General features: G+C 45.8%; 2 protein-coding genes across 2 annotated transcripts; one reads left to right on the forward strand and one right to left on the reverse strand.

The window, feature by feature from the left end:
* Positions 1 to 216: 216 nt before the first annotated feature.
* Positions 217 to 7,579, reverse strand: RAD9B (RAD9 checkpoint clamp component B). Its single transcript, XM_077787248.1, has 10 exons — positions 7,522 to 7,579; positions 6,785 to 6,855; positions 5,805 to 5,954; positions 5,453 to 5,567; positions 4,783 to 4,882; positions 4,572 to 4,678; positions 2,721 to 2,827; positions 2,212 to 2,276; positions 1,608 to 1,730; positions 217 to 1,313 (listed from the first exon to the last, which is right to left on the reverse strand). Exons 1-10 carry the CDS (start codon positions 7,553 to 7,555, stop codon positions 731 to 733), a joined length of 1,455 nt encoding a protein of 484 aa, XP_077643374.1. The 5' UTR covers positions 7,556 to 7,579; the 3' UTR covers positions 217 to 730.
* Positions 7,580 to 8,324: 745 nt separating this feature from the next.
* VPS29 (VPS29 retromer complex component) lies at positions 8,325 to 12,521 on the forward strand. Its single transcript, XM_021544624.3, has 4 exons — positions 8,325 to 8,382; positions 10,522 to 10,713; positions 10,879 to 11,114; positions 11,439 to 12,521. Exons 1-4 carry the CDS (start codon positions 8,380 to 8,382, stop codon positions 11,554 to 11,556), a joined length of 549 nt encoding a protein of 182 aa, XP_021400299.1. The 5' UTR covers positions 8,325 to 8,379; the 3' UTR covers positions 11,557 to 12,521.
* Positions 12,522 to 13,073: the final 552 nt, after the last annotated feature.

Genomic DNA, 13,073 nt, shown 5'->3' on the forward strand with positions numbered 1-13,073 from the left:
ACCAGCCAGGGGCCAGGCTGTCACTGTGACCTCCCTGCACTGCTCTCAGATCCTCACCTGAGTGACACCCAATGCCTTCTGCAGCAGTCTGGCAGACAGATAGGGATCCTTTAATTACCTGGGAATTTCAGTGTTGTATCCCAGTGTGACATTGGAAATACTGCACTGCCCCTGGTGTTGTAGGAGAGACACGGGGAAGACAAAGAATAATGCAAGTCTGAAACACAAACCTTTATTTTTTAAAATGCATTTTGCGACAACTTTGGTTTTCAGTTAAAGGCTGGTTCTAGAGTCTGTAAAAACCTGAATTCTCCTGCAGCTGGGCTGGGTTTGGCTGTGACAGAGGGCATGGTTGGGTTATTTTTCCAGCACCCTTAACCAGAACAGCGGCTTCATTTGCCTGATGTGGTAACAGAGTTTGAATTAAAACTGAGCCCCTGTTCTGAGAGCAGAACCCCCCCCCCAGCAGTTCCTGCAGAACACACAAACCTCAACGGAGTTAATCGTGACCTAAATCTGTGCCATTCCAAGAGCACTGGCAGTTCCAGAACGTTCTGTGCTGCTGGGTCGCAGCACCAGTGACAAAGGCTGGGCCTGCCCTGCCCTCCCTCCTGGGCACTCCCCACTGTCTGTCCTTGGACCCCAAGCCCTGCACTACAGAACTGGGGAGCTCTGCAAGGCACCCGAGTCCTCCTCAGTGTCACTGGCTGTCACCAAGCTCTGGAAGGTGTCACCAATGGCCTCCTTCTCCTTGTAAGAGACAGCTCCAAAGAATAAGGAGTGGAACTGGAAAATGCAATATTTGTACAGGTAAGAAGCTGTGATACAGAATTTGGGTATTAATTATTTGTGAAGCTTTTACCACTTTATGATCTTTCTCAGCCAGCAGCATTTCCCAGTGAAACCCACCTGCCCCCAGGAGTGTTCCCAGCAGCGCTGGGGTTTTCCAGCTATGCTGCTGGGACAGCTGATCCCACTGGAACCCCCAGAGCACGTGGGGGTGCTCAGCCAAACAGCAGCTGTGGGGTTCCACTGCTGGCACCATGGGGAGTTCCCTCACCTTGGCATAAGGAGCCTCTGTGGCCTCTCCGCCCACTGCCTTGGCCGTGGCTGCTCCTGCTCTGCCTGGCACATCCCTCTCCATGCCTCTGGGAATATTTTTTACCTCTTGTTTTGCCAAAGCACTCTGGGGTTTTGCAGGGTCCATGTTTGGAGTGTTTCCCTTCTGCTGTGGCTTTTTGGAAGCAGCTGTGGCTGCATTGCTGGCTCCATCCATGGAGGGCTGGTCAGATTTATCCATGCCAGTCTTTGAGCTGGATTGGACAGAGTAGGGCAGGTTAGTAGCTGTCTTTGTGTTTCATTGGAATATCCTTATTTTCTGTTTGTGAAAAGATTACAGCTAATGGGGAGACTCAGCATCTTCCCTCCTGCTGCACCCAGACCCTGAGGAGATGGGAAAACAGCAGCTTGTACAGAACATTCTCTCTTCCACCCCCTTATTGCGGTTGTGCTGCTGAGATGTTCCTGAACCTCTGTAGTTCAGTTTTCCTGTGAAAACCTGAGTTTTTCACTCTCTTAAGGCTACCTGCCCCCTCAGCCCCCATTACCTGTCCCAGGGCCGTGGGCAGCAGGCAGGCTCTGGGGAAGCTGCCTCCTTCTCAGCCTCACACAAGGTAGCCAGGATAAAGCTGGCCTCCAGCAGCAGGTCCTCAATGCTGAAAGCAATGGGTCTAAACACAAGTAATGAGACCAAACAGCACAGGGAATTAACAGATACTGTGATTCCACCTATGGAATTAAAAAGCACCCCCTCTGAAAAGCTGAAAATCTGTATTTGCTACTGAGGAATGAGAGAGGGGCTCCTGTTACAGATCTCACTGCTCCAATCAGCAAATGCTGTGCAGTGTCAAGAGTCAAGTGATAGCATTAAATATCTAATTGTTAAAATTCTGTTTATTCAGAAAACATAATGGCTCTTTAAAGTGCTAAATAAATAAATCATTGCCTGCAGGGGACTGAGAGTCTCAGGTGTCATGGTAATTTATACACCTGGAGCTCGTGCCACACCGGGGTTCAGTGTTTATATGGAATGACAGATCCAGGCTGCAGGTTAGAAATGGCTTTGCGTTTGAAGTGAGAATCTGCCCTGATCTGCAGTTCCGTGTTCACTGGTGACTGCAGGGCCCCAGCCAGGGCAGGTCCCACACGTACTTCCCACATCTGTCGAAGTGGATGGACACGGGAACGCTCGTGGCTTCGGAAAACGCCAGCAGGCCCTGCAGAGAAGGGTGGGGGTGAAGTGCTTGTTAAACCCAAACACTGATACTGGAATATAAGTTTATCCCAGCTGCTGTTAACTGGCAAAAAGAGGAGAAAAGTCTGCTGCTTCTAAGAATTTCTGTCCTTCCCTGCCAGAGCTTTGCCAGAGGAGGTTCTGCATGGAGAACTTCCCTGGTCATGATGCTTTCCCTGGGGCAGCTGTGCTGTGTCTGCCCAGCACAGAAACCTCATCTCTGTTTCAGAAGTGTTTTGTTTGCCTTTCACAGGATCCTGGGGTTTAAAGCTAACCCTCAGCCAGGTGGTGAAACCCTGCTGCTGTCAGGAGGGCTGGTGGGGCACCAACCCAGGGCCATTCCACAGGGATCATCCTGTGTTGTCTTGGTCCAGTCAGGCAAATTAATGGGAAATAGGTTTTCTTCCCAGACAAATTCTTACTTTACCCTCAATTCTTTAAGGCAAAATGTCACTTCAGAATCTACTCCGACTTGAAAGTAGTCAAATTCCTCTGGGCTGAGCTGTATCTCAGTAAGCATTGTCCTTGAAAAGTCTGTTTGGGATAACAACAAAGTCAGGGACTCACAGCAGTGAAGTTTGAACTCAACAAAGCTGTGATTGTAACCCTGAGGTTTTTACACAAGCATTCTTTGAACAAATAGTTGTGGTTTTATAGTAGTCAAAAGTAATAAATATTTAGCTTATATGCATACTAGAAGTAAGTAAAATCGTCAATTTATTTGCATTGTGTAGATTTGAATGGATTTCAACAGAACCTATTCCATGTTCTGCAGTGTGATCTAACCTAACACCTGCTGCTGTTCTTGCAGATCTGCTTCTTCCACAGGCATCCATCACAAATAATATTCCCAGCTGCTTATTGTTGCATGGATGGGAAGCCCAAAATGAAGCGTGACTTGAAGAGATTAATCAAAATTACTGCCAATCACCAGAGCACAATGGAGGTGGACAGAGGCTCTTTGTTTTAAATTACAATCTTTTCCTGACACAGGAAAGTGGCAACAGGAAATTGGCTGTTCAGTTTCAGGTATTCAGTTTTTTTGCTACCATGAGATTACTCCGTGGCTCTCAATGGGTGTGTGAAGAGAAAGTGAGAGGGCGATTTCCTGGCGTGTGACAGTCCCGGAGAGCTCAGAGAAACTCCCCAGCCAGGCCAGGCTGCTGAGGAAGTGCTCCAGGCTATTCCCACTCTTCCCTTTCTCTGCTTTATCTCCCAGAGTTCAAACAGGCTCCTGTAAGAAGCTCCGTGTGGCTGTGGCAGGGGGTGTTTGTCACACACCTGCAGCTGTGGCCCAGCAGGGGTGAGCAGAGGGTTTGACTCCAGTGGAACCCCCAGGCCATGGCAGGGGAGGCGTTCAAAGCACAGAGGTGCTGCAGGCAGGGAGATTCACCCGAGCACAGCACCTCTCACTGCCCCACTCCCTTCCCTCACTGAGCCCTTGGTAGCTCTACACAGCTTTTTTCACTTTTTTTCTTACAATAGTCCTGGTAAGTGAATGTTTCTAAAGTCACCAAATGTGTCATTCAAAATACAATCTCTATTCTCAGGCATTTCTGCCCTGTTTTGCTCCAGCCAGTTTCTGCCACCTGATCCTTCTCTTAAGCCTGTTCTCAGCCCAGTTCCCAGCTCTGGGCTCTTCCCAGGTCATTCTCCTCAGCTTTGGTCACAACAAGTATGGAAAGCATCTCTTTATTATATGATACACAAGAACCTCTACTTCAAAACCACAATTACATCTTCAAAATTAGTTTGAGTCACACCCCAAGAATCTCCAGCTCATTTTCTACCTCCTGGAGATGTGACCATGGCATAACAGTGCAGGGCTTGCTGACACTCTGTGCTGTCCTTAGACTAAAATATACTCTCTAATGATATCAATTCTATAATTGTGGTGTTCAGATTTAAAGAGTTCTTTTTAAAACATAAAATTATCCCCTTTTTCCTGGCAGTTGCCAGGCTGCTGCTCTTGCAGCACGGTAATTACCTCTTTCAAAGCCTACAGCAAGTGGCATAATTTATTTCAATTGGCTGCTCAGTCTGAGATCTGCCACTGACACCAGGAAGATGTTTCAATTTATTTAAATTTATTTAATTTATTAAAACCAGCGGGTGGCAGCATGAGTTTAAATCTCTCTCTATAATGTTCTGTTAAAAATGTCATTCGGCCATAAAATTCATCCCACATTTATGTCGTGACAATTATTATTCCTGGAGTTCACCTCAAAAAGAAAAAGTTAAAAGCCCAAGTATTGGATCACGTTTTGAATTTCCTTACCAGTGTCTTCCTCAGTGTAACTCTTGAAACAAACTTTCATTGGAGTTACTGACAAGGTTATTTCTTCCTGACTGGTTGGGAAGTGGATCATCACATCAGCCAGCAGCCTATAAAATGTCATTCAACACTAAAATATTTCTATCTATGACTATTGAGCATTTGTTACATTAGAAAGTAAAACTAAAAAAAAAAAAAATTCTGTGTTTTTTACCTGTAGTGGACTTTAAGAATGTTTGGACACATGTGCTTTGCAAAAACAGCCTGCAAGGGATCACACTCCTGAAATGTCAGGTTATAGGTTTTTACAACACCTGAGTATGAAGGGAATGAAACAAAATCAGTTCTTGGCTGTAATTTTAATTTATGTTTTTTTTTTTTTTAATATTTATTGTTCAATAGAGGAAGTAACCAATTGACTTAGTCTAGCTATATGGAAATAACACCACAAGCAGGAAAAGGAGTCCACGTGCCATCTTAGCCTCCCTCCATCCCATTAGCTGTGCTGGACAGCATCTGAGTTTTTTAAGGATCCCCAAGAAATAAACCAACAAATGCTCGGCGTGAAATAACCTCAGAAATTAACTGGTAAAATAACATAAATGGGAGTGGAATGCAGAACACAAACCCTACAGATCTCTGCCCTTCTGTCTGCAGACCTAATTCAATGTATTATCCTAAATCAGTAACCCCAGCTGGATTATTGATAATACAAACCACTGCCTGCAGCACAGCTCAGCTCTGTGGGGGGAGATGATGTTTACTCAGGAATTTTGCAAAGACTGATGCTGATGAACATTCCCAGTCCTGCTGGGCTGAGGATGACAGACCTGTGTTGATAATGACATTAATTGTTGTGGTTCTAAACTGCCCTGTGCCCTTACCGTGCCTGCAGAGCAGCTGAAAGGTGATGTGGTGCTCACTGGGGCTGGTGGAGATGCTGCATTTCTCTACATTCCTTTCCAGCACATTCACACATCTAAACACAGGGAGAACTGACTGGAAAAAAAAAAATAAAATCCAAAAAATCAGTGCAGAGGTTACTCCCTGAGCAGGTTTGCAATAAATATAATTTCCCTGGGTTTGTACCCTGGTTTATCTCAAGCTGCTGCTCTTAAGGCTTCCCCAAACTGCTCTGGGGACACTGGGAGAGCCCAGGCTGATCCTCACCCATGATAATTGCAGCTGGAAATTGGGTTAATTTGCTGCTGTGTGTAACAACTCGCTAAAATGTACCTTAATTATCAATTTACAGGGGAGGGATAACTGCTTCTCCTTCTGGCAGGGCTGGGACACAGCTGTCCAGCAGTAATGCTGGAAAAACATGGATGAGAAGAACACACATGCATATGCTGACCTCGAGGAATTCACTGATCTTAAGGCAAGCTGGAAATGGAATCACAGAGTCATTAGGGTTGGAAAAGACCTCCAACATCACTGAATCCAACCACTGAGGGAACAGAAGTAAAACAATTTATTAACTCAAAACTTGAACCTTTTAAAAAGAGCCTCCTGTGGGCTTCAGTGCCACCAGCAAACCTGGAAATTTACATCTCAAAATGATTTAAAAAATTTAAATATATATTTTTATCTGATAGTATTTTAAAAATAAAAATAATTGAGTTACCCAAACACCCAGAGCTCAGCTTGTGTTTGAGGCATTTGAGGAACAGATGAGCAAAGACACCACTCACACCCCAAAAATTCTCCAGGTATAAAACCAAATATCTCCCCTTGTGATTTTCCATCCTCCCAGTGAGCCAAGGAGAGCTGATCACTTTTAACTAAGAAACCTCTGGAGAAAACACTAATTCTGCTGGAAATGGTGTTTGATTAATCAGAGGCATTAATGGATGTGTTTTTCCTGTTGAGTCACAACAGTACAAAACATGTTGTTTTTAGAGGCAGCTCCTGTGTGGTACAAAACTCAAACCTTGTGACCTGTGACAAAAGAACTGAACCTCGTGACATTAATCCAGATGTCCCGGACAATTAAAAAATCAAAGGATCTCGGGGCAGAGTAGGAATGAAATCTTCCATGATGGAATCTGCATAATTAAAATCACAGAAAATATGGCATTTGTCCATATTGAAAGTGGAGGGAGCTGAGAATGTGATGGACTGAAAGGTACCTGTACAAAACCACAATATCCAGTAGTATAAATACTGGGCTTATAATAAAGATTCTTAAATTAGAATAGATAAACTTCACTTACACCTTTTTCTACGGGGTCAAACCAAAATTCATCACTAATCCGTGCTATGGCATGTATTGCTCTTCCAAACACTGCCAGGGAAAGAAAACACTGCAATATGCATTCCAAATTAAAATAAAAAGGTGGTACCGCACCTTCTCCAGAGTAATCCAAGCGGAAGCATTACAAATTTGTTATACATTTAAAAGAAAACGGATGGTGCAAACTGTTACTTTTTAATTAAAATTTTAATCATCCGAACCCTCAAAGTTTTGGACAGCTGCCTCTGATGAGGCACCTCGGGTGTCGCGCGTCCCTTTGCAGCACCTGGAGTTAACCACAAATTAAATCGATCAGACACAACTCCACCGCGGGGGCTAGAAATGGCATTTAGCAGACGGAAAGCTTGAGAACAAGGAGAGATGGAACGCTAAGGACACAGCGGAGCCCAGCAGAGGCTTTCCCCACAGGGCGGCGCGGCCGGAGCCGAGCTGGGCCCGTGGCGGCGCCCGGGGGGAGCGGAGCCGGGCCACGGCGTCTGCCGGGGGTGTCCGCACACCCTGCACGCCCGAACCCTGCCGCGTTCCCGGTGTCCCGCACCGATCCCGCCCGTGCCGGGTGCCGTGTTCCCGGTGTCCCGCACCGATCCCGCCCGTGCCGGGTGCCGTGTTCCCGGTGTCCCGCACCGATCCCGCCCGTGCCGGGTGCCGTGTTCCCGGTGTCCCGCACCGATCCCGCCCGTGCCGCGTTCCCGGTACCTCGGAGCTGCGCGCCCCCGATCACGCACTTCATGGCCGCCCCCCCACTCCCCTCACGGCCGCGGAGGGCGGGAAGCGCCGCGGGGCGGGGCCCCGGATGAGGGGTTTGTGTGGGATTACTGCGGAATTATGGAATTCCTGCGGAATTGGGGATTGAATTACGGAACTGGGGGTTGTCCCGAGTTACCCGCAGGGATCTTCAGACCAACCCCCTGGCCCTGCACAGACACCCCAACAATCCCAGGCTGTCCCTGAGAGCTTTGTCCAAACACTCCTGGAGCTCTGGCAGCCTCGGGGCCGTGCCCATTCCCTGGGGAGCCTGGGCAGTGCCCAGAACCTTCCCTGATCTCCAGCCTAAACCCCCCTGACACAGCTCCAGCCGTTCCCTGGGTCCTGTCCCTGTCCCAGAGCAGAGATCGGAGCTGCCCTGGCAGCACCACCTCAGGGACAGAGCCAGGAAACGCCCCCGACCCTAAAGAAGGGCCGAACATGGCACTGATTAGCACGGGAAGCAAGAGAACCATTACCTATGGAATACTAATTAATAAGACACCTATGTAACTTACAGCCAACGGACACCAATTCTTTTGTTTCCTAAAATGCGTAAATAGTAAAAATAATTGATAGTTGGGGTGCTTGGTTTGTGGGAGACCACGGAGCTTGCTCAACTCTGAAATAAATTATCACACTCTCTGTGGTCGTTATCGCTCGTTTCGCGGACAATTCTCGTTTCTCGCTATAAGAACGCAGCCAGCGGAGCGCGGCCCGGCCGCGCTCGGAGCTTGTTGTCCCTTCGCGGGCGCCGTAGCGGGGGCGGCGCCGGGCGGGTTCCGTGAGGGCCGGAGCGGAGCGGGCGCGATGGTGAGAGCGGGGCACCCTCCCGGGATTCCCGGGATTCCCGGGATTTCCCGGGCACACCGGGACCCCCGGCACGGCCACGGCAGCCGGGCCCGAGCCGGCCGGGCTTGGGGAGAGCGGGCGGGAGGGCGGTGCCCAGCTGAGGCGAGGCCCCCGGGCGGGTGAGGGCCGGGCCGCGGCTGCAGGAGCTCCGTTTAGAATTTGTATTAATTTTGTCGTGATCGCATTAATTTTTTGGAAAAAAAAAATATTTAACGCTTCTTTCATAACATCGACAATTCATTAATTATTATTTGCCCGTTCATTTGGCTGTGTTTTCTCTTCTGTTGCTTCCTCTCGTTTAACATTGATCATGTTCCGCCCTGTTTCTCATCCCCTGCAATCAACTCCTTCATTCCAATCAGGCTGGGCACAGAGTAAGTCACTCCTTGGCTCTAACACCCGTGGTAAGGGCTCGTTCGTGTTCCTCCGTGTCACTGCCAGGTGGCTCAGGTGAATTCAGGGGCTGCTGGCCGACCCAGATCACCCCCAAAAATCCAGGTGTTTTATCATTTTTCACCACTGCTTTAAGCTCTAGATGCCTGTGGTGGTTAAACCCTGGGGTGCTGCTCGTTGGGTTTGCTTACTGCAGTTTGCCGAGCTTCTCTGTAATGAATGGGAGCTGAAATGTGGATTTTGGGGAAGTGTGGGGCTGGCATTTTGTCAGCAGAGGGGATGTCTGTGCTGAGAGCACACACTGCTGCCTCGCTGGGCTGTGTGAGTGGCAGGATAATTTTATTAAACATCAAATACATCACTGGTACTGCACATTTAAGTCCCTTAGGGAGCAGTTAGACAATCTGTCTTTTGACATTTATTAATCCAAATCACTGTTACTCACTTGTTACTCTTCAAAGACCATCAAAAATATCTTTTTTTTTTTTCCTCTCCTGGTTTCATTTTGTATTGGTCACTCATTGATTAAAAAGCTTTTTTATTGCATTACCAACACTTTCAACCATCTGTCTCCAGATGGGTTTGATGGTGGCACTGAGATGTTCTTAATCTAAAAAAAAGCCCTAAACCAATCAAAAATACTATCCAAGCTCCCTCTGCCTTCTTGAGGAGTGTTATCTGGAGGTAACTGCATGGCCTAAAAACCCATGAGGAAAAATAAATCTTTAAAAACACAATTTTCTAGCCTAGTTATATTTGTTCCTAGAAGTAAATCTGGGCTGTGTCCTTTACAAACACATTTGAGGGTGTCATTTTAGGAACTGCCTCACTCACGTGAAGTAGAAGATAAAAATCTCTTTAATTTGGGGCCATTCTTTGAGTTCTTAGGGCTGTCTCCAGATCCAGAGTTTTCCCAGAGCAGTGCAATAACATTCCCTGCTTTATAAAGCTTCTCATGCCCTTTTTGCACAATTAATTTGCCCTGTGTTGCTTGCCTTGTTGCTTTATTTGCAGATTTAAAGCCTGTGCTGTTAAGCCATGGCCTTGCATCATCTCAATCCTTAATTTTGAAGCCCCCCACTACATTTTTATTCTGGCATCTGAAACTATAAACGTACACAAGTGGTGACAGGAGCACTGTGCAGTGACCTGGTTGGCTTCTTTTTTGTATTTTGTTATTATTTTTTAGCCTTATTCAGTTTTTTCAGTGGTTTCTACCATGAAAACTCTGAACACTCTGTCTTCTGGTCAGCTATTAACGCATATTACAAATTTGCCGCTTTTTAAAAATATTTTGGGTTTTTTTTTAAAGTAAGGGGAGAGAAGCTTGGATGAAGAATTTTTTTTAAGAGGAGTGGCTGCAGTTTAGCCAGGTCTGTGTGCAAAATGTGTTAGAAAAAAACAGTGGGGTGGTTTATGGTAGCTGCCAAATTTGTGTAAAACACATCAGGTAACACAACAGGAATGTGTCACCTCGCACTGCTGGCTTGCAGCAGGAAACCACAAACAATTTTACAGACCTGTGTTTGTACAGCCCCCTCAGCTCACAGCCTGGCAAAGCCCCGTGGAACAGAATCCCATCACCACTCCATCCTTACTGCAGCAGCTTTGGGTGCCAGTGCCGAGCTGTGGCACTGCAGGGGACACTGCAGGGGACACTGCAGGGCTGGCTGTCCCTAACCCGTCTGTCCCCTCTCTCCCCTGAAGTTGGTGCTGGTGCTGGGCGACCTCCACATCCCCCATCGCTGCAACAGCCTCCCGGCCAAGTTCAAAAAGCTGCTGGTGCCTGGCAAGATCCAACACATCCTGTGCACAGGGAACCTCTGCACCAAGGACACCTATGACTACCTCAAGACCCTGGCTGGGGATGTCCATGTTGTCAGAGGGGACTTTGATGAGGTAGTGTCTGGTTTTTTTGGGGTATCTTTTACGTTTTTTACATTTGGAGTTCGTTCAAGTAAAAGTGGTGGAATGAGTTCCTCAGTTCTCCCCTTCTGGGTGTTGCAATAGGGTTGGGTTTAAATATAAATCTATCTAATCTGGGTTTATTTTCTTTATTTTTAGAACCTGAATTATCCTGAGCAGAAAGTTGTGACTGTTGGACAGTTCAAAATTGGGCTGATTCATGGCCATCAGGTGATCCCCTGGGGTGACATGGCCAGCCTGGCACTGCTCCAGAGGCAGTTTGATGTGGACATCCTCATTTCGGGACACACACACAAATTTGAGGCATTTGAACACGAAAATAAATTCTATATCAACCCAGGATCAGCTACAGGAGCCTACCATGCCTTAGAGAAGTAAGTGAATATTGGGGGGGATTTTTTTGGCTTGTTGTTTTTTTTTTTGTTTTTTTTTTTTTTTTTGTAACAAAACTGACTACAAACTCTTAAGGGTTAATATTTAAATATCAGGGAGAGGATAGTTAGAGTTGTATAACTTACACAGCTGTACTTGCTCAGTCTCCTGGACTGAAACATGAAATGCTCACAGCCTCAGATCTCATGTGCTGTACTTATAGAATTAATTCCTATTTTTCTTGAAGTGATTTCTGCTGAATAGGGGCAAAACACTAAGGGGGTTGTAGACACACAATCACTATGAATTTTTTCCTCTCTTTCCAGCAACATCATTCCTTCATTTGTGCTGATGGACATCCAGGCTTCTACAGTAGTTACATATGTCTATCAACTAATTGGAGATGATGTGAAGGTAGAAAGAATCGAGTACAAGAAATCCTAAAAAATGTTTTTGCTTGTCTGGTATTTTTACCATCTCCTTCTGAACTGCAAGTTCCAAAACTTGATTGCTCGTTTACAGCCCTGCACTGTTGCTAACAGCTTAACAATGTAACTTCTTGTCATGAATTTAAACAACCTTGTGTTTGCTTTTCTCTGTATGATTTGTAAAATATTCCATTAAGATAACTGTCTAAATACTATTCCTTAATAGTAATGTAATAAACTCCTTGTAATAAACTACACTTCATAGAAAAGCTGAGCTTGGTGAGGTGTTGTTGGGGAAGAATGCAGCAGTTGTGGTGGTTTAGTGTTCCCTTCTAAGGGATGTTTGTAGAGGCTTTGAACAGAGATTGAGGGTTCTGGGACCAGGCTGATATTTAATTGTCTCAATTTAACATTCTCAGCTAAGTTCAAGGGGTAAAATGGCTTGACAGGCTCTGAAAGGATTATAATTACCTCGTAATTTCACTGTAGAAAGTTTGAGTCTTTCTCTGATCAAAGCACTTCCAAATCTCCATGTGCTTTCATGACTGATGATCACATTAAATCCATAACAAGTGAGGAGAGCCTTTCCTTTATTTGTGGCTCACATCTGACACTCCATTTTTTGTGCTCTTTGCTCCATGCACAGAGGCTCTCAGTGATGTAATTCCAGGTGACTCTTAAAGCTGCTGAAGATAAATGTGGCTTGTTCAAGGAACAGCACCTTGTGGCTCCTCTGTTCCCACAGCTGCAGGGACCTGAATGTATTTAACAGCTCCCCTTTCTCACAACTGCTGTAACTTTCCAACAAAACAGATTTTTATCTTTTGTCTCCCACAACAGAATGTTTAGGATGGGGGGCAGTTTCCTTGGCCTTTGGATTATGACTTTTCCATCAGCTGGAACCCTTCTTTCTGTGTCATGAGCTGACTAAATTACTCATTTCTATTCAAAATAAACCTGCTTTGCTCTGGAAAAAAGACATTTCAGGCTGGTGTCTCAAGAACCTCTGGCTAATTGCACTTCATGCAGTCAGAGCAAAGCTGAAAAGAAAATATCACCTTGGCATGTGATATTCAGGGAATTCCATTGACTGGAACATCAATTTATTGACAAACTCATAATTAAGAGGTTTATAGAATATTGTAAGGAGCCAAGATAGATGCATATGTTTATTTATTTTTAATTTAGATTGTAAGGCCAAAATTGACACACAAGTTTATTTATTTTTACTGTAAGGCCAAAATTGATACGCAAGTTTGCAAAGTTACACTTAAAATTTGTCTACAAAGTATTTTACATGAACCACAGCCCCTGCAGTTTTATAAAAGTTTATCACAGTGATGACAAAGGTTCTGTTGCTGTGGATGACATCTCAGAGTGGTCCTGACAGCCGGCCTGAACATGGGGAAATACAGAAGTAAGGGAAGTAAACTTTACTCCTTCCCAAAGTTAAAGTGCTGAGTGTGAACTGATGACTACAAACAGGAAATTCTGCTGTGAGTCCGAACTGTTTTTGTGGGGGGTGGAGAATGG

Source organism: Lonchura striata, chromosome 18 (genome assembly GCF_046129695.1).
Source record: "Lonchura striata isolate bLonStr1 chromosome 18, bLonStr1.mat, whole genome shotgun sequence".
NCBI classification, from domain to species: domain Eukaryota; kingdom Metazoa; phylum Chordata; class Aves; order Passeriformes; family Estrildidae; genus Lonchura; species Lonchura striata.